This window comes from Pristis pectinata, chromosome 20 (assembly GCF_009764475.1).
Source record: "Pristis pectinata isolate sPriPec2 chromosome 20, sPriPec2.1.pri, whole genome shotgun sequence".
In the NCBI taxonomy this organism is placed as follows: Eukaryota; Metazoa; Chordata; class Chondrichthyes; order Rhinopristiformes; family Pristidae; genus Pristis; species Pristis pectinata.
Window position 1 is genome coordinate 7,829,915 of NC_067424.1, and position 22,130 is coordinate 7,852,044.

General features: G+C 43.8%; 1 protein-coding gene across 1 annotated transcript in view; it reads right to left on the bottom strand.

The window, feature by feature from the left end:
- Positions 1-22,130, bottom strand: part of LOC127581022 (polymeric immunoglobulin receptor-like) — a 271,890-nt gene that overhangs the window by 1,062 nt on the left and 248,698 nt on the right. Inside the window, exon 6 of the mRNA XM_052035081.1 lies at positions 235-555. Within this exon, the coding sequence (XP_051891041.1) occupies positions 235-555 (321 nt within the window). The remainder of the gene's footprint in view (positions 1-234; positions 556-22,130) is intronic.

The window sequence follows — 22,130 nt, forward strand, 5'->3', positions numbered from 1 at the left end:
ACTCTGCTTCCCACCGGGAACCGGCCGGATGGAGCAGGTGGATGCTAGTGGTAGACCGTCAGTGGGTGCTGGGTGGGATTAACATTAGTGGTGTTTCAGGACCCCTGCCCGCTCCCCGCAGGATTCTGCATTGCTGCGGAGCCTCGGGATATCGGTGCTGCCCTGACCTTTCCCAGAGAAAACATGGATCAGACATTTCAGCGGAGACATGAAGTCAATCGCTGAGAAACCTACCATCAGATACTTGTAGATGTACGTTAAACATTGAATCCTCACCAGGTTTTGCAATCCCACAGCTGTACCATCCTGTATCTCCAGAGTGAAGATCCTCCAGAGTAACAGTAAATATTCCCCGTGCCGGGTTATCTGTGATTGACGCTCTTCCCCTCCGACCATGTTGTCTGTTTGTTTCCAATAAAACTGAACATTGGCGACTCCACCCATGGCACCAATACTTTGTGTGTGAGCGGTACTTTGCTTCATAGTGACAACCGATTGTGATCGCTCTTCCCAAAACTCCGCTTACATTTTTCTTTCCCCACAACGCACCTGAAACTGAGAGAGAAATGCTTCAAAAAATGAACAGGAGAAAATCTATTTAACATTCAGAGTGCTCCCGAGTGTCCTGACCAACATCTATCCCTGCACCAACACCGGATCCGACCCATAAACATTCACCGCTGTCACTGCCTGCACTCACCCTTGTTTGAGGTCAGAAGATGGGCGGAGCAGCAGAGTACCTCTGCCATCTCCCAGCCACCAGTGTTAGTCCTGTACCCTAGCCTGCAGAACAGGTTCCTCATTAGATTTTAACCGCACAGTTTGGAACTCAATCTGCCGGCCTTCTTTTCGACTTCCATCTGCTGAGATGCCACCTTGGGGAAGAACATTCAATGCACCTGGACTCCTAACTGAGGAGAGGCCGCTGAACGAGGGAGCTCGGTGGCTCAGTCTCGGACCTGGGAGTGGCTGATGGAGGGGAGTGGGTGTAAGGAGAAAATAAGCAGAAAATTTTGAACCCCATAAATAAGGCCGGGATGCTAGCTTCCGCACACTTTATAACTTAGCAAGAAAGAACATCGGATTCAAGACTGCAGTCTCTCAGCAGCAGGGAGACAGTCTCCAGTAGTGTCCACTGTTTTGACTCTGGAATGGGAACAAGTTGGAGGGAGTCCTGGAAAATCTCAGCACAAAATGAGGGCAGGAAATTGTCGGATGTCTGTCCCATGTTCGGTGGGTTCAGGGCGAGAGTGTAACTGTGATTGGTTTCAGTGACCTGCAGCAGGAAGGGAACCCTTTAGCGCTGATATTTACACGGAGGCAGCGAGGGAGGGAGTGAGCCTGGGAAGCCCAGGAACCCCGGGAAGGTGGAGGTCGCCCGGAATTTAATGGTGGGACCTCATTAGAATTCATTTACTCTGCTTCCCACCGGGAATGGGCCGGATGGAGAAGCTGGCTGCTGGGCGGTGGGTGGTCAGTGGGTGCTCGGGGTGGGGGCTCGGAGCGCATTGACGGGGACAGAGGGAGAGAGAGGCCGCGGGGTGGGGGAGGGAGTGACTGATCCCTGAGGTGGGGGCGGGGAGCGGGCTGGTGAACGGCGGGGCTGACCGACGACTCAAGGAGTCGGCGATTATGAAGGTGTCAGCTGATGGGACAATATTCCACAGAGAGCGGACGATTGGATAAGCAGATCATTGCCGGTCAGATAAGGTGCTGTGTTGTTTGAACGTGTGTAACTTCAGAACGTTTTCTGCATAAATTCGGTCATTTAATTTTTAAATGATTTTGATTTGATTTAATTAACAGAGTCATAGTTTATGGTGCAATGAGAGGGGAAATGAACACGTTGGTTTCAACTCCAAATGAAATAAAATACTGCAGTTGATGAAAAGTTGAAATAAAAACAGAAGTACTGGAAATGCCCAAACACACCAGAAGTTCTGGTCAAGGTTCTCGGAACTGAAGCGTTAACTCTGTTTCACAGAGTCATCGAGCTTCACAACACAGAAACGGACCCTTCAGCCCACCACGTCAATGTCAATCAGTTTGCCCATCTACACTGATCTCACTTGCCCGCATTAGGCCCGTATCCTTCAAAGTCTTGCCTATGTAAGGGTCTGTCTGAATGCCTGGTAAATGTAGTGATTGTATCTGATTCCAGCACCTCCTTTGGCAGCGAGTTCCAGATATCAACCACTCGCAGTGTGATAAAACGGTCCGATTCTCTCTAAATATCCCATGAAGTGAATATCGCCACTGGCCACAAAGATTCAGCAAACTCTGAGACTGGCACCAAAATGCGTTCCGAGCCCCCACCACCTTAAAACCGTGCCCTCTTGTTTTTGACACTCCTATCATGGGAAAATATTTTGACCATTTTCCTTATCTATCCCTCCCATAATCTTATATATTTCTATCAGGACACCCCTCAGCCCCCTTCGCTCCAGGGAAAACACACCAGCTCTTCCAATTTCTCCCCACAACTAAAATCCCCTATTGGAGGCAACATTCTGGTGAAGCTCCTCTGCAGTCTCCCAGCACAATAACACCCATCCTATAGCGCTGTGACTAGAACTGCACACCATACTCCAAGTCTGATCAGACCAGTGCTTTGTAAAGATGCAACGTAACTTTTATATTCTGTCCCAACCTATGAAGCCAAGCGTTCCATTTGCCGTTCTGCAGCTGCTGTCTCACTTGCTGAGTGTTTCTAGCATTTTCAATTTTGGTTTCTAATAAAATCTGTTATTTATGTGGTGATGCTAAAATTTCATTCTCTCCAAAAGTAACAAGACATGAAATTATAAGATTCTGTTGAGGAGTGGAACGGTTTGAAAGTCACATGCTGGTTATCCAGAAGCCCAGCTATTGATTTGGAGATATCAGCTGAAGTCCTTCTGAGACAATCGGACTGTTTAAATTCATGAAATTAAGCAAGTGTGAAATTAAAGAGCTTTCATTGGTAATGGTGATGAAGAAAGCAGCAGAATGCCATAAAAACATGACTCTAGACCCACCAATCTGCTTGACTACTAACTGCCCCTCTGAAACAGGCCAGAAATATACTGAATTCAAGACAATAAATCCTGAATTTGGCAGAGAATGAACCCTGTATCCTGAGAATCAGTAACAAAATCTCACATTTCTTTGGCAGAAAAATTAGCATGTAATGTTACTGAATTTGACAAATGTAAAGAGTAGAAATAATGAGAAGGAAATAGTTCCTTATTATAAGAGTGCTGTAGATTAACCCTTAACCCCTGAGGGAATGAGGCAGAAAAATTTTCATGAGCGTTACTTTAACTAAGAGGTTCCGTGTAATTTGGAGACATTTTATTTTCGGAAACCATCCCCCTGCTACTTTTACTGAGAATTACAGAGCAGTAAATGTGTTTTACGAATGGAAAAGATGCCTTTGCACTTTGATGACATTACTAACGCAAACCTCTGTTTTTCAAATAAATGTCCATTTTGTCTTATTCACAATCAATAATAGATTCCGATACATTGGTGATGATTTGTATGGTACAGTGGTACAGAGAGAAGGTGGTTACTTTACCATACTGCAAAATCATCCAGTTATATTTACTGAACATTTTGTACCATTAGAAGTATAATAACTACATACATTTAAACATCTCTGCTATGGGAATGGTGGAGGACACTCAAACTAACTGATTATCAGAATGTCCCAATCTGACTGTCACTCACCAGGTGGAGAACAGATGAGAAGAATCAGAATCCACATTGTTTTATTTGCAGAGGCAAGGCCAGCACTTGTCCATCACTCAGTACTTATTCCTCGGAGATAAATGGCCATCAAAGTGAAATTTACTAGAATTATGAATGAGGAAGGGGAGAGTATGAAACTTTATTTGAGAAATGAGAGTGAGACAGCTATTGCCAAACTGTGTAAAGTTCCTTCTACACACTTAATAAATAAAAATAAATGATCTTTCATCAAATACTAGAATGTAGTGGAAAGCAAAAAAAATAAAGGAAAGAGGTTAAAATGTTAGCAAAACTGGTGATCGCATGTCTTGTAGGAAGACTATGGTGAATTGTGTAGAGGTGAAATAAAAGATTTTAAATTGGAAAAACATTGAGATTGGCAAGAATATTCACCTCCCTCAAACCCAACAGCACAGGCCACAGATGAAGCATTTATAAGGATGAGCTTGGCCATGGCTGGGTGAGTATCTGAGCAGACAGTTCTACTTTACAGGAAGTCCACCTAGGTGTTGGAGCCATCTACTGTAAGGGGGGAGGGGAAGGCACTCAGCAGGTTTGTAGATATGGAAGTTGAACATGATGCTGCTGACCTTAGAGAAAGCCGAACAACTGAAGAAAGGCTATGCAAGTTGGAGAATTATAATGCCCCTCTTTGGCTCCCCAATGAACTGGGAGGAAGCATCCAAGGTGAACATCAAGAGGGTTCTTCATAATTGAAGGTGTTCAGAAAGCATGACTACGTCAGAAGGAATTGTTTCAATTCCAGACGAATTTGCAGAATCTTCTGCTTCTGCAGTTGAGGTACGGGGGTTGAGGGGTGGGGTGGAAGACATGGAGCAGGATGAGACATGCTGACATCACTTTCAAAAACTTCACTGGGGCAGCTCTGTGATCCATGGCCTGAAGGAAGAGGATGACTCAGTAAGGTCATCACAGACTGATACAGACTGAGGATCAGTAAATCCTTTAATGCCGGTCTGCATGGTAGAAAGACAGCAGACATCACAGCCTCCTAGAACTTCCTATCCTCGATCACAGAGGGTTTAGATGACAGACAGCAGAAGAGTCTGAACAAGAATTAACAGAGAGCACAGGTTCTCTTTGAGAGATTATTCCCACAACAACCTTCAGTGAATAGTGGATGAAATTTAAATGTCACTTTTCATAGAGAAAAATTGGTAGCCTTCCAGTTTGACTTCATTACTGATAACAGAACCTTTTCAATTGAACTGTTTATATTTATTCACAATTAGAAATGGAGTTTTAGATAGATTGGTGGATGCCTGGTATGATGGCGCAGAGAAAAAGATTTAAAACAACCCCAGTTATTAAGCTACATTTTTTTGCATCTACTTCTCTCCACACAGCTAACCATTTCTGCTGAGGTGCAAGAGACCCCAACTAACACTGATTACAGCTCGCTGTTGGTGGGGTCGGAGAACGGCACTGGACCAGTGGGGAGTCCCTGCTCCTCGTCCCAGACCCTCCTGTTCTATCAACAACTCCACAGTCCCTCCTCCCCTCACCCACCTACTGTCAGTTCCTGAGTGAACAGCACCTCATATTCCACCTTGGTAGTCTCCAACCTGATGGCATGAATGTTGGTTTCTCTAATTTCCAGTAACCATTCCCCTCTGTTCCCCTTTTTCACTTTATCTCACAGGCAATTATCACCCAAACTCATTCTCCTTCCCCGCCCTCTTGATCACCCACACATTCCCCCCACCAGTTCCCCTCCTCACCTCCTTCCCTTTATTCCATGGTCCGCTGTCCTCTCCTATCAGTCTCCAGCCCTTTGTCACTTCCACCTATCACCTCCCAGCTTCTTACATCATTCCCACTCTCCCACTCCCTCGCCTGCCTATCACCCCCCTCACCTGGATCCACCTACCACCCTCCAGCTCTTGCTTCACCCCTTCCCCGCACCTTTTTATACAGGCCACCTCCCCCTTATCTTTCCAGTCCTGATTAAGGGCCTTGCCCCGAAACGTCGACTGTCCATTTCTCTCCATAACTGCTGCCCGACCTGCTGAGTTCCTCCAGCTTGTTGTGTGTTGCTACTAATTACTAGAATGTCCAGTTCTTGCTCTCATTCACCAGGCAATGCACAAATGAGAAGAAGTGGAACCATAATTTTTTTAATTCACAGAGGCCGGTGTCAGCACTTGTCAGCTATGTAGTTCTCTGTTCCCTTTTCTCAGAGCTAAAGAACTTTCTAACAGAAATCTTGCATGTTATAAAAGAGGAAGAAGGCAGCAGAAAGCCTGACAGTGAAAGCACAGTCGAACATTTAGAATTTCTAACCCTCCAAATTAAATTTAACATTTATATTAGGCATGTGGCGGAAGTGTCAGTCAGTGAGCACTTTGGGTCCAGTGACCATAATTCTATTTGCTTTAAAATAGTTATGGAGAAGGATATGACCAATTCACAGGTTAAGGTCCTGAACTGGGGCAGAGCAAGTTCTGGAGCCATGAGTCAGGATCTTGCAGTCGTTGGTTGGGTGAGATTGTTTGCAGGGAAAGGAGTGTCTGCCAGTTGGGAGGCCTTTAAAAGTGTGATGTCAAGGGTCTGCATTTTCCTGTTAAAGTGAAGGTCAAGGCTAGCAGGTTTCAGGAACCCTGGTTGACAAGAGGCATTGAGGCTCTGGTCAAGAAACTCAGTACAGAGTAAAGTGTCACAGCTACAGAGCCAATACACAGTGCATAAGCAGTTGGGAACTAGTGAATCTCTTGATGACTACAAAAGGTGTAGGAGTGCACTTAAGAGAGAAGTGAGGACTATTTAAAAATGGGAGTAGGGATAATCCTGGGAATACAGACCAGTGAGTCTCACTGGTGGTGGGAAAATTACTGGAGAAGATTGTTAGAGACAGGATTTATAGGCATTTGGTGAAACAGGCTGATTAGGGACAGTCAGCATGGCTTTGAGGGGCAGGTCATGCCTCACGAGCCTGATTGAATTCTTTGAGGATGTGACAAAGCACATGGATGAAGGTAGAGCAGTGGCTGTGGTGTACATGGATTTCAGTAAGGCATTTGATAAGGTTCCTCATGGAAGCCTCTCTAATGTGGGACAATTGTTTAAAAAGGGTTGCAAAAGCAAGCCAGGAAACTACAGGCCTGTGAGTCTGACATTGGTGGAGGGTAAATTGCTGGCGGGAATTCTGAGGGAGAGGATCTACCAACATTTGGAGAGACAGGGTCTGATTTGGGATAGTCAGCATGATGTTGTGCATGGGAAGTCATGTCCAATAAATCTCTTTGAGTTCTTATTGGAGGTAACCAAGAGGGTAGATGAGGCTAGGGCAGTGGATGTTGTTTATATGGACTTAAGCAAGGTCCCATGGCAGGCTAGTCTGGAAGGTTGGATTGCATGGGATCTGGGGGAGATAGTGGATTGGATTCATAATTGACTCAGTGGTAGGAAGCAGAAGGTGATGATTGAGGGTTATTTCTCAGACTGGAGCCCTGTGTCCAGTGGTGTGTCACAGGGGTCGGTGCTGGGACCTTTGTTATTTGTAATTTATATAAACGATCTGGATGTGAATGTACAAGGTATAGTTAATAACTTTGCAAATGATATTAAAATAGGTGGTGTTGTAGATAGTGTAGAAGGTTATGAAAAACTTAGAGGGGGATCTTGATCAGTTATTGGTATTGGTTTATTATTGTCACTTGTACTGAGGTACAGTGAAAAACTTGTCTTGCATACTGATCGTACAGGTCAACTCATTACACAGTGTAGTTACATTGAGTTAGCACAGAGTGCATTGAGGTAGTACAGGTAAAAAAACAATAACAGTACAGAGTAACGTGTCACAGCTACCGAGAAAGTGCAGTGCAATAAGGTGCAAAGTCGCATCAAGGTAGATCGTGAGGTCAGAGTTCATCTCATCGTATAAGGGAACCTTTGAACAGTCTTATCACAGTGGGATAGAAGCTGTCCCTAAGTCTGGTGGTACGTGCCCTCAGGCTCCTGTATCTTCTACCTGATGGAAGAGGAGAAAAGAGAGAATGCCCTGGGTGGGTGGGGTCTTTGATTATGCTGGCTGCTACACCAAGACAACGAGAAGTAAAGACAGTCCAAGGAGGGGAGGCTGGTGTCTGTGATGCACTAGGCTGTGTCCACAACTCTCTGCAGTTTCTTGTGGTTCTGGGCAGAACAGTTGCCGTACCAAGCCGTGATGCATCCAGATAGGATGCTTTCTATGGAGCATCGATAAAAGTTGGTGAGTGTCAAAGGGGACATACCAAATTTTTTGAGCCTCCTGAGGACGTAGAGGCTTGGTGAGCTTTTGTGGCCATGGCATCTATGTGATTTGACCAGGACAGGCTATTGGTGATGTTCACTCCCAGGAACTTGAAGCTCTCAACCCTCTCAAGCTCAGCGTCGTTGATGCAGACAGGTGCATGTACGTGGGCTGTGAATTGGCAAATGGCTTTCAATCCAGATACATGTGAGGTATTGTATTTTGAGAGGGCAAACCAGGGTAGGACTTGTGCAGTGAATGGTAGGGCTCTGGGGAGTGTTATGGAACAGGGGGACCTAGGAGTGCAAGTGCATAGTTCACTGAAAGCAGTGTCATAGATGGTGGTGAAGAAAGCATTTAGCATGCTGGCCTTCAACAGTCAGGGCATTGAGTATAGGAGTTAAGAAGTTATGTTGCTGTTATTGAAGACATTGGTAAGGCCACACTTGGAGTATTGTGTACAGTTTTAGTCAGCCTTTTATAGGAAAGAAGTTAGTAAACCAGAAGGAGTGCGGAAAAGATTTACCAAGATGTTGCCTGGACGTGAGGGCCTGAGTTATGAGGAGAGTTTGTGTTGACTAGGACTTTATTTCCTGAAACACTGGAGAATGAGGGGTGACCTGACAGAGGTATATAAGTTTGTAAGGGGCCAAGGCACATCTTTTTCCCAGGGAGGGAGTGCTGAAAACAAGAGAGCATAGGTTTAAATTCAGAGGTGAGAGATTTAGAAGGGACATCAAGGGCAGCTTCTTAATGCAAAGGGTGGGTATTTGGAATGAGCTGCCAGAAATAGTGGTTGAGGCGGGCACACTAGTAACATTTAAAAGCCATCTAGATAAGTTCGTGGATAGGAGAGGTTTAGAGGGTTATGGGCCAAACGTGGGCAAATGGGATTAGCTCGTTGGGCAACCCAGTCAGCATGGATGAGTTGGGCTGAAGGGCCTATTTCCATGCTGTTTGACTCAATGACGCTCAGTGAATTTTAGTACGCAACACAAATCTGATTACTATTGGCTGATGACCCATAAGGATGAGACCCAGCCCAAGTACAAGTCCCAGCCATGACAACAAGCTCTACCCATATGAACAAGTTACGCCCATGAGGACATCCCACCCATGAGGACAAGCCTCACCCATATCAACATGTCTCAACTACCACAGGATGCACCAGCTGATGACCTGTGCCTTGTCCACAGGCCATCAGAGAGATGGATGTGGGGCTGTTCGATCTGCTGTGAGGATCTTTGCAGCCAACATGCAGCATGTGTCAGGATGGTCATCTGTGATCCTGTCAGGAGAGACCTGATGGGCCGAACAGTTTGATTCCTGCCATCCCTACTGACATTAATAAACGGAAGAGTGTGGGCACTGCCTCAAGGTCCCACAGGTGGTTTTAGTCACCAAGATGTGTGTAGGATTCAGAGAAGGAGGAAATCCCAGAGTTGCCCTAATCTACAGACTGCAGGAAGGTCCATGCACAATCACAGACCAAGTGGAATGTCCCACTGAGGGAGGAAATGGGGGCACCATGACACAGAAAGGAACATTTATGAAGCTTTCTTTTAATTTCAAAAATAAACTTTATTCACATAAACTATATACAAGGAATACAAAAAGTGCAAGGCTCATCTAATCTATACATTCATCATATTATTGTGTCTATACATTTGTAATGATAGCATGTCCTATGTATATGGTGCCATTGACACTCCTGTAGCCTCTTTGGACAATACACAATTCTGGTGTTTGAGAGGCTTTTACACAGGACCCAGTCCCACACTATCTAGTGGTGTCAGGACTTCAGACTGCAGTCCTTCCCCATAAAGCCTTTGTGTTGGCGGCAGCGAGCTTCAGCGTGTCCTGCAGCCTAGAATGTGCCAAGTGGCAATATTCCCTTACAGATCTATCTTTGTATTGGAAGAACAACAGGTTTCATGCAGACCAAGGTGTCTTTTTCACCAGATTGATGCTCTTCTAGCCTTGCTTCCTATTTGTCTTGGTATGGGTCCGTGGGATGAGTCCATACATCAGACAGTCCTCTGCTACACAACTGCTTGGGATGAATCTTGACGAGGACCCTTGCGTCCTTTTCCACACCTTTTTGCAAATGCACAGTCCATCAAGAGATTGGTGATCATCCCGAGGGCAGTGTACACAATCGTCATATTTCCCATTTCTGATGCACCTTCATCAACAGGACCAGCCAAATCTTCCTGCACTCCCTGACTCCTCTGAGCCAGATCCCCAGCATTTTCAGGTAGTCAGACATGGTGGTAAAGAGAATGGAGGACATGTTGGGCCAGTTGCCGAAGGACATGGCCTTGCTTTTCCTGTGGAGGACTCTGCCCCCTGAGGCCAGCTTAGATTAGTTGTAAATTGTAATCAATCTGCAGATCTGTGCACAGGACAGTGATATCATCCATGTATGGGATGGGGGGGGGGGGGGGACGGTGTTGATTCGAGTTCCCCCACTGCCTGGCATCATCACCTCTCTTATCCCCCTCTTTCTGACGGATTTGGCAAAGGTCTCTTTGCAACACACAAACAAGACAGGAAAGAGTGGGTAATGTTACCTTACTCAAGATGAAGGGGAAGCTATTTGTTTCCCACCCATTGACTTGGATGACACTACTGATGTCTGTGAGGAACAGCTGGATCCAATTCCTAATTCCTTCACCAAAGCCCACGGGTCTGATCACAGTTCTAGTCTCAGCGCAGGAGGATGGGTGTTATTGTGCTGGGAGACTGCAGAGGAGCTTCACCAGAATGTTGCCTCCAATAGGGGATTTTAGTTGTGGGGAGAAATTGGAAGAGCTGGTGTGTTTTCCCTGGAGCGAAGGGGGCTGAGGGGTGCCTGATAGAAATATATAAGATTACGGGAGATAGTCACAATATTTTCCCATGGTAGGAGTGTCAAAAACAAGAGGGCGTGGTTTTAAGGTGGTGGGAGCTCGGAACGCATTTTGGTGCCTGTCTCAGGGTTTGCTGAATCTTTGTGACCCGTGGTGATATTCACTTCATGGGACATTTAAAGAGAATCGGACCGTTTTATCACACTGCGAGTGGTTGATATCTGGAACTCGCTGCCAAAGGAGGTGCTGGAATCAGATACAATCACTACATTTACCAGGCATTCAGACAGACCCTTACATAGGCAAGACTTTGAAGGATACGAGACTAATGCGGACAAGTGAGATCAGTGTAGATGGGCAAACAGGTCGACATTGACGTCGTTGGCTGAAGGACCGGTTTCTGTGATGTGAGGCTTGATGACTCTGTGAAACAGAAAGAGTTAAGGCTTCAGTTCCGAGAACCTTGGCCAGAACTTCTGATATGTTTGGGCATTTCCAGTACTTCTGTTTTTATTTCAACTTTCCATCAACTGCAGTATTTTATTTCATTTGGAGTTGAAACCAACGTGTTCATTTCCCCTCTCATTGCACCATAAACTATGACTCTGTTAATTAAATCAAATCAAATCATTTAAAAATTAAATGACCGAATTTATGCAGAAAACGTTCTGAAGTTACACACGTTCAAACAACACAGCACCTTATCTGACCGGCAATGATCTGCTTTTCCAATCGTCCGCTCTCTGTGGAATATTGTCCCATCAGCTGACACCTTCATGATCGCCGACGCTTTGTATTGTCGGCAGGCCAGCCTACTCCCCGCCCCCACCTCAGGGATCAGTCACTCCCTCCCCCACCCCGCGGTCTCTCTCTCCCTCTGTCCCCGTCAATGTGCTCCGAGCCCCCACCCCCAGCACCCACTGACCACCCACCGCCCGGCAGCCAGCATCTCCATCCGGCCCATTCCCGGTAGGAAGCAGAGTAAAGGAATTCTAATGAGGTCCCACCATTAAATTCCGGGCGACCTCCACCTTCCCGGGGTTTCTGGGCTTCCCAGCCTCACACCCTCCCTCACTGCCTCCGTGTAAATATCAGCGCCAAAGTGTTCCCTTCCTGCTGTAGGTCTGAAACCAATCACAGTTACACTCTCTCCCGAAACCCACCGAACATGTGACATATAGTTTATAATTTCCTGCCCTGATATTGTGCTGAGGTTTTCCAGGACTCACTCCATTCCAGAGTCAAACCACTGGAGACTGGCTCCCTGCTGCTGAGAGGAACTGCAGTCCTGATTTTCACACTGACACATCCTCAGTGTCACCGCTGCTGTCCTGACCTGGAGTCCTGCTGTGTTCTGGGATAATGGCAGACATGACAGTTCAGGCAGCTGGGATGATGCAGAGACAAAGAGAGGTAGTGAGCTGGTGAGATTCCAACCTGGCGGGTCCTGGCTGAGACACAGAAGTGCCGAAAAATGCTGTGTTTGATTTTCAGTTGTTTACTCAGTGTCTGATTATTTAATCCTTTCCCACAGAACCCGTGTCTGTTCCTGTGATCGGATTTCTGTCACCAGCAAACGTGTCACGTCTCGGGGGCTCATTGTCAGTGTCCTGTGAGTCTGTCCAGGGATCCCTTCCCATTCAGTACACCTGGTATGACAAGACCCCATCTGTGGATTCAAAGGTCTCGGACGCCAGTAAACTGGATCTACATTGTCAATCCTTCAAACACCCAAACCATCAATATTACTGCACAGCTTCAAATAACTACGGAAAAAAATCCAGTGAAATGATTAATATGACAGTGTTCAAAAATTATGTGATGCGATTCTCTCGCACTGGTAAGTGGCGGAGGGATGGAATGTCCGGGGTAATCGATGTTGTGCAATGAAGCGACTGATTTCTCCTGAATAGCACTGAATCTCTCAACTGCTGTTGGAGCTGGACTCATCCCTTGCTGTGGGGATTATTCCATCACCACCTTGCAGAGAATGGGAAGCATTTATCTCTTTGGGTTGTGAGTCCCTCACCACAGAATCTCCTGCCTCTGCCAGTTCTTGCTGGTATGGTGTTATGTTTTATCTGGTTTAATTTCTGGTTGTTGATTGAAACTATTGAAACTGTCTGCTTCCACATTTCTTGCTAGTTTTCTCTCACTCTTCATTTTCCCTTTCTTTATCAAATTTATTGATCAGTCTTTGCTGAATTCTAAAATGTTCCAAATCCTCAGTCCTACTGCTCTTTTCTGGAAAAATTATCTGCCTTTCCTCTGGACTTAATACTATCTTCAATTTCTCCTACAAATTCTGATTCGACCACTACTGCTGTTGTGTCTTTGTCCCTTGAAGGAATATATCAAATCATGTATACTTTCTTCAGATCCTGTCATTATCTGCCATCTCCAATCTGTTCTTCATATTATCAGAGCTTCCTTTGGTTTCATTGACAACTCTGGTTTCCAGATTGAATTTCATCATTTGTAAAGATAATATAAAACTCCACCATAATACGATCACTCAATGATTAACAGCAAGATCATTATGTGGATATTGTGAGAAGTATAAAATGGGATTAGTGTAGGATCAACGTGAATTGGTCCTTGCTGGTCACCAGGGACTCTAAGAGATGTGCAGTCTGTTCCTATGCAGTCTGAATCTATGACTATTAAATTTTAAATTTAAATTTTATTTACAGCGTGGTAACAGGCCGTTCTGGCCCAAGGAATCCGCGCCGCCCATTTTAAACCCATATTAACCTACTCGTACGTCTTTGGAACCCTTTCTCATTGCATAGTGCTAAATCTAGATCCCTTTTCTCTATTAGTTCTTCAACACACTGACATTGAAAACCATCTTGCATGCATTCCTGAAATGAATCTTCTACAGTATTAGTACGAACTTGATTTGCCCAGTTTATATTTAAATTGTCCTTATTATTGCTGCAACATTCCTGTTACAATCATCTCTAATTTCATTCTTTATACCATTCTCTGTCGCACTACTGCTGTTTAGAGGCCCAGAAACAACCTCTGCTGATGTCCTCTGCCCCCTGCTGCCTCTGTCCAACTGAATCTTATCTAACACCATGCTCAGTCCAGCGCAGATCGTTTCTAACTGCTGCAGTGATAAAATCCCCCAATAATGGCACTGCTTCACATTCTTTGTCCACTAGCCTGTCCGTCCGAAATATTAAATGCCTTGAACATTTAGTTATTTATATCCCAGCTTTGGTCAGACTTCAGCCACGTTTCAGTAAGCGTAATTAAATCATGCTGTTATTTGTGCCTTTAACTGTGGATATCCTTCAACAGTCACGCATTTAAATTTGAATTTTTAACATTCTTCAATCCTATGATCCCGTTTAATGTCTGCCTTTATTTCCACTGCTCATTTACTTTGCTGCCAACAGGTTCCAGACCTCTACAGGGGGTGGCACTGTAACCCAGCGAGTGGAGCTGCAACCTCACAGCTGCAGCGACCTGTTTTCAAGCCTCACCGCCGGTGCTTTCTGTGTGAAATTTGCACGCTCTCCCGTGACCATGAGGGTTTCCTCCTACATCCCATGATGCGCGGACTGGTAGGTTAACTTGGCCACTGCAAATTATCCATAACGTGTAGTTGAGTGGTAGAATCTGGGAGGAGTTGATAGGAATGTGATGAAAATATCAAGCGGCCAATGCAGGGTTGGTGTAAATGGGAGCTTGATGGCTGGCGAGACTTGATGCACTGTTATGGCTCCACGACTCCGATGGTTCAAACTCTCCAAAAACTACTGCCAAATCCTGCTGGGAATATTTTGTACTAGTCCTAGAGGGATAATCTGCCGACTTGTGTAGGTTCTAACTTTAAATGAGAAAACCACGTGCATTGTAATTGAATTCAAAAGACGTATATAGTCGAATGTCTCCTCATACACTAAATGCCCAGCTATGGACATCCCTTCAGAGCTGCTGGGCCATCAGAAATGGATCAACCAGTGCTGGCAGAGACCTGGTCCCTGGTCAGAACTTGCCCTATGTTTACATAGGTTTAAATAGTGTCTGCAATCCCACCAATTCAAGCCCTTTAACAGTTGCAGAACCATATTTGTTTCACCAGTGCTCAGAAATGGGAAGGAAACAGAAATTGCAGTAAATATGGCCAACAGACACAAGTTGGCAGCATCTCTTGTTTGCTGCAAAAGACTGAAGAAACGTCACCATGTCCATGAAACCAATTAGCCCTTTACCCACGTCATGAGCTCTCCTCCGCCAATCGTGCTCTCTTATTTGCTTAAAATGAAAAGCGGTTGAAAAGCTTTTATTTCCTTGTCTCACCAGGACATGAATATTCTTGTGAAACGTCTACAACAGAATCAACGACAGCCACACAATCTGTAAATACAGAAATAAGATCCAAGTAAGGTCGAAGAGAAAGCAGTCGATCCAATTTTGCTGAATGGTACAATGTTCTCATTGTTGGTGTGTGGTTGGCACTGCTTCCATATGGGAGATGATTGGGAGATAATTTCCTCTTTCATTTGCTCGTGTTTTCTTCAATGTCTCTGAGAGTATTGTCTTCAATCAAACCAGAGATTGGAAGCTGAGTGCATGGTTGTGCTGACAGGAAAGATCTGAGAGCTGGTACACGCTCAATGGACCAAGTAGCCTCCTGCTATGTCATGAGCAAAGATCAGAAAATAACAGATGCTCTTGTCTGTGTTTAAAGTTGGATATTTAAAAACAAATTTCTTCCCTGAAATATTCTGGTGAATGATTTCATTAAAGTGAAAATCATTTATTATTTGGGATGTTGCTCATCAGAATGGAACTGATGCTTTCATTCTTAACATCATCTGTGTAAATCTTCTTTGCTCCCTCTCCACTCCAAATGTCAGAGGTAGGGAGGTTATTGGAAACGAAAAGTTCTGAGGATCTGTACAAAGAAAAGTGGGGGTTAACCAGAGATAGCCAGCATGGATTTTGTCAGAGGGAGATCCTGTCTGACAACAATTCGATTGAGTTTTTTTTTGGAGTAACACCAAAATATATTCATGAGGGCAGTGCAGTGAAACTCCTAAACATTCATGGAACTTGACTTCATCAGGTTAAAAAGGCCCACTCCAAGCTGCACACCACTCTGACTATATATAGCCATGCTTTCAACGTGGCTGAATCTGAATCCTGGAACTCCCGAGTGAGCAGTATCTTCACTACCTTAATAATCAGTTAGGGGCAATAATCTTGGTCTTGTCAGTAAGCCTAGATCCCAAAAAGAAAATTAAATGTGAAACAGTTAACTTTCTTTACCTGAGTAGTTCCTATTGTCTTTCTTTACCAATGGAGTCTCTTAAGTTTCAGTTTGTATTTTTTCCTCTTTGAGGAATATATTTTCTACTCTTTACTGAACACCACCAAATGTTTCCCATTATTGTTCTGCAGGATTCTTGCACCTGTATCTTCTTATGTTCTATACCAACCCCCTCAAGAATATCCTTTCTTCAATCTCTCCTCCTACTTATGTCCATCTCCATTATCATCCAAATATATTTCATGAGAACAGAATATTTCAGTGCAGTAGGACACTTGGTCCATCCATCCTGCTCTGCCATTTAACAATCAGATATTCCACCTCATTAAATTTTCTTGAATATTCTCACCGAAGGCATTATGTCTCTACTATATTTTTGTAGGATGTACTTTTCTCTTCCTTATAGTTGTGTCCCCTTTTCCCAATTGCATTGCACTAGCTCCAGAGGCACCACCTCTCTTTACCCTTGTTATTGTTTTCAAAATGCATTTCAGTAGCAATGCCTAATTTCCAGTCCTGGTTTGTTTGTCCCAGTAATTAGGTCTGTAACTGATGATCACAAGTGACTTCCCTCTCTCAGTTGGTCTCCCAGCTGAACTCCTTTCGTTCTGCCGCTTTACCTCACTCCTTTCCACTGAGATCACAGAGGAAGCAGGAGATTACTGTTTCAAACACAATGTTGTCTCACTTCCTCTGACTGAATCTGTATCTCTTCCTCTTCCCTCAGTTACATGAAATGGAATGTGGGGCGCTGGCTGCTCTTCGCTCTACTGAGCATCTGTACGATTTCATTCACATGGTACACAAGAGAAACCAAGGTAGGTTGGATGGACATGTGCGGAATCGCTGAATGCTCCTAAGTGCTTTCTATTGGGGCTTTCCAATACATTGATCACTGAAAGGAAAGTAAACTGTGTTTACATGAAGCATTTCACAACCTATGGCTGAACAAATGCTTCAAGTAAACTGTGTTTACATGAAGCATTTCACAACATCTGGCTGAACAAATGCCCTGTGTAAATGTTATCAGCAAGTGTTGGCATAATTTTCGTGTGCAGAATGAATTGGACTGCTTGATGTGGATGAGGTTGGAGTCCTTGAGCCAGCTGCACACAGAATTCTGCTGTGAACGGTCGTGTGAACTGGAGTTCCCAGTGCAGATAAGTCTGATCAATTCACCCTTGTCTTTTGCAGAGACGCGATGAAGCAGATCTTCGTAGCTCGGCCCATGAGGTAAAATGAAGATTCCCTGATGACCATGACTGAGATCACAATTTATGACAAGACTAAGTATTCATTATTCTTTTCATAGTGCAGAGAGAATATCGATGGTACAGAATTAACATCTCATGAAACTACGCACTTCATCAAAGCGAAAATCGAAACCGTGCTGCCATTCTTGAAGACGATGTTTTTATTTCCAGGATTCCATTTCCAAAACTTTCCCGTCATTGTGCTCATTACTTGGGAATATTTCCCAATGTCTCCTTCATCGTTTTACCATACTTTCTTTTACCTCGTACATTGCTGTGAAGTGTTTGGGAGCCCTTTGCTGTGTTAAATGTTGTTCTATGGAATTAAATTCCTGCTCGGTGTTAATTATTTAACTAATTAATCATAATAGTAATAATAATCAATTAAAATCCTTCTTTATTTATTGTTGTTGTCAATGAGAGGCTTATTCCTTCAGTAGTTTTTGGCATGAAATTTTAGTCATGGAAAATAAATTGCATTCAGGCTCCTAGATTTTCCTCATGGCGCCAAATGTTAAGTATCTTTAGGAAAGAGAAACATTCATATTTCAACTCATGACAACCATCAGAACAATAGTTGTGGAAACATTTGTTCTCATGAACACATTGTAACTGGATTAGCTGGGCAGAATTGCAAAACTTGAAAGGTCAATGGAGGAAGTGGACGGAAACAAATCATCTTGTAGCACCCATTTATACTTTCTACATTGTTTCGTGAGGCAACTAAACAGGATGGTGGTTATAACCATAGATCCTTTACTGATAATGAACAGCACGCAACTAACAGCAGTGGCTTGATACAACAATGTCAAAATTTATACCACAAGTCCCGGATACTTCACCCAATTTCAGGCAAGGCTCTTTGCTAGAAAAGTAACAAATATTTAACAGCAATAGCTGTCATATACATTAAATTATTTTATCATTTAACTGTTTGCATACAGTGAAATTATAGGAGTAACTAAGTTTTTACAAACATATGTCCACAGACAGCATCTGAAGTTCAGATGAACATAAACCTCTGATCACCTACTTCTCTGATCGTCTCCAACATTCACACTGCAATGAAAACAAGACTTATCAGTTCCAGTTGAACCCCTGATCCTAGTAAACTCAACGAATTACTTCTTCAGTGGGCTTCACACAGCAGTGGACTCAACAGCGACCCCTGAGGAACACCATAAAACACCGGCAGCCAACTAGAAAAGGATCCTATTATTCCCACTGTTTGCCTTCTGCCAGTCAGCCAATCTTCTTTCCATGCTGGCACCTTTCCTGTCATACCATGGGCTCCTATCTTGTTTAGCAGCCTCATGCGTGGCACCTTGTTAAAGGCCTTCTGAAAATCCAAGTAAACAACATCCACTGACTCTCCTTTGTCTATCCTGCCTGCTTTTTTTAAATTAAATTTTATTTTACAGCGTGGTAACAGGCCCTTCCGGCCCAACTAGTCCGTTCCACCCAGTTTAAACCCAAATTAATCTACCCGTACGTCTTTGGAATGTGGGAGGAAACCGGAGCACCTGGAGGAAACCCACGCAGACACAGGAGAATGTACAAGCTCCTTACAGACAGCGACGGGAATTGAACCCCGATCGCTGGCGCTGTAATAGCGTGGCGCTAACCGCTATGCTACCATGCAGCCCCCTTCCTGAAGGAATTCCAACAGATTTGTCAGGCAAGATCTCCCGTTAACGAAACCATGCTGACTTCAGCCTATTTTATCATGAGCTTCCAAGTACCCATCCTTAATAATAGGCTCTAACATCTTACCAACCACTGAAGTTAGGCTAACCAGCTGATAATTTCCTGTCTTTTGCCTCCCTCCCATCTTAAAGAGTGTAGTAACGTTTGTGATATTCCAGTCTACTGGAACCATTCCAGCGACTCTAACGATTCTTGAAAGATCACTACTAATGCCTCCACAATCCCTTCAGCTACCTCTTTCAGAACGCTGGGGTGTAATCCATCCAGGCCAGGTGACTTATCCAACTTTCAGTTTCCCAAGCACATTCTCCTTAAGACTAAGATTTTCAAATTACTCCCAGAAACTCTTGCCATTGCTGCTCTACTCTCATACCTGCTCGCGTCTCCTTCCAATCAACTTTGACCAGGTCCTCTCTCACGCCTTTGTAGTTACCTTTACTCAATTGGAAAACTGATGCATCTGATTTTAGTTTCTCTCTCTTAAACTGCAGGATGAATTCTGTTATATTATGATCACTGCCTCCTTCGGATTCCTTTACCTTAAGCTCCCTAATCAAATCTGGTTCATTGCACAACACCAAATCCAGAGTTGCCTTTACCCTAGTGGTTCAACCACAAGCTGTTCTAAAAAGCCATCTCACAGGTGTTCTACAAATTCCTTCCCTTGGGATCCAAGGCCAACCTGATTTTCCCAATCTACCTGCATATTGAAGTCATCCATGACCACCATAGCATTGCCTCTCTTTCATGCCTTTTTTATCTCCTGTTGTAATTTGTGACCCACATCCTGGCTATTACTCAGAGGCCTGTATATAACTCCCAAGAGGCTCCTTTTACCCTCACAGTTTCTTAACTTTACCACAAGGATTCTACATCTTCCAATCCTATGTCAATTCTTGCTAAGGATTTGATTCATATTTTTACCAGAAGAGCCACCCCCACCCCTCTGTCCACATGTCTGTTTTTAAATAGGATGTGTATCCTTGGATGTTTAACTCCCAGCTGTGATCTTCTTGCAGCCATGCCTGTGACGCCCACAACATCGCACCTGCCAATTTCTTTCTGCACTATAAGCTTATCTACGTTCTTTCATATACTCCATGCATTCAAGTACGATACTTTCAGTGAAAAACACGATAATGCTGGAGGAACTCAGCAGGGCAGGTGACATCCATGGAGAAAAGCAGTCGGTCAATGCTTTGGGTCAGGACCCTCCTTCAGGGACTGAAGATAGGAAAAGGGAAGCAGAGCAGTGATAGGTGGATAAAAGAGGGGAGGTGGGGTGGGCACAACATGGTGATAAGCAGATGCTGGTAAAAGACAGTGATAGGAAGATGCAGCACAGGAAAGGAGAGCAGGTCCACCAGAGGATGCATCAAAAGTAAGGAGAGGAAGGGAAAAAAAGGTAGAAAAAAAGAGGCGAAGAAAGGGAAGAAGAGAAGAAGCATGGCTGGGTGGGGTTTGTGGGGATTACTTAAAGTGGGATAATTCAATGTTCAACATTGAATTACCATGTTGTGGCATGAATTCAACAAAGGTTCACCAGACTTATTCTTGGGATGCCTGGAGTGCCGTAAATGAGAGATTTTAGTTGACCAGGCATGTAATTGTTCAAGTTTAGAAGACTGAGAAGAGATCTCACAGAAATCCATAAAATTCTAACAGGATTGAACAAATGCAGGACGGATGTTCCCAGTGGCCAGGGATTCCACAACCAGATTAAGAATAAGCGGTAGCACATTTGAACCAGGTGAGGCAAGATTTCTTCCCCCAGAGAGTGGTGAAACTGTGGAATGTTCCACCTCAGAAAGCAATTAAAGGCAAATCATTCAACATATTCGAGAAGGATTTGGTCCTTTCTCTGAGGGTTAAGAGATGTGGCTGGAACTCAAGAACAGGGAGGACACAATTAATCTCCTAGAAATGCTGGGGAACATTGGATCTATTGATAGAGCACTGAGTGATCAAAATTAATAAAGAAATGATGTTTGAGAAATTAATCAAATTGAAATCCAATAAATCCCCAGGTCCTGATAATCTACATCCCAGAATACATTCATTGCTAGTCATTTTCAGTTCCAGCAGATTGGAAGCTAACCAACCGCACTATCTAAAAATGGGGTAAAGAGAAAACAAAGGATTATAGACCAGTTTACCGTGACATTGTTACTGGGAAAATGGTGAAGACAGAACCAAAGCACGTATTGAATTGCTCCAGTGTTTATTTGTTCCCAACAATAAATTCTGCCCTTTCTGCTTATGAGGTAACCTGCACTTGATTGAACGATCTTCTCACCTCTCACATATCTTGAGGTTTTATTTATAAGCAGTTTATATATTCCCTGTAAACATACTCACATACTCTATTTTCAACTTTTCAAACAATTAATTTGTCTTCCTTTTCTGAATTCTAACCTATTTGTAATCCTCAATATGCCGACTTTTTTAGTACATATATTTTTATATATTTCTCCTTGGTGGATCTGCTCCAATCTCCAATTTCTTTTCTCAGCCATGGTTGACCCACCTTTCCTGTTTTACTTCTGTTCCAGATGGAAACGGAAAATTGTTGTAATGCCTTGGTAACCCATTGTCAACCCTTTGATTATTGTCCTTTGAGTACTTTGAGTTCAGTGAGATTCTTCACCAGGTTCTCCTTCTGTGTATTCAACATACACAGGACCAGCCCCATGTGGCTGATTCAAAGTCACAACTTATAGGATTCATGTTTAAGATTGAATTTGTGCACAATGAAAACAATGGGAAATTAAATAGAATTTCAATGTTTATAATTGTATATTCAGTTCCATATTTGGCTGCAGATAAATGTTACAATGGAAGCACATCTTAAATGACAACAACAGCTCTGAATATTTGATTGTTGGTACGATATCCTTCACATTGATATTCTAAAATTTTCTGAGCACAAAGCCACAAACACACAAACAATCCTTCTTTTACCACAGTATGATCAAGTGTGGCTCTCTGGATACAGAAACACCCCAAATATTGATTGGCAGAACACATATGATAACAACCAAGTGTTT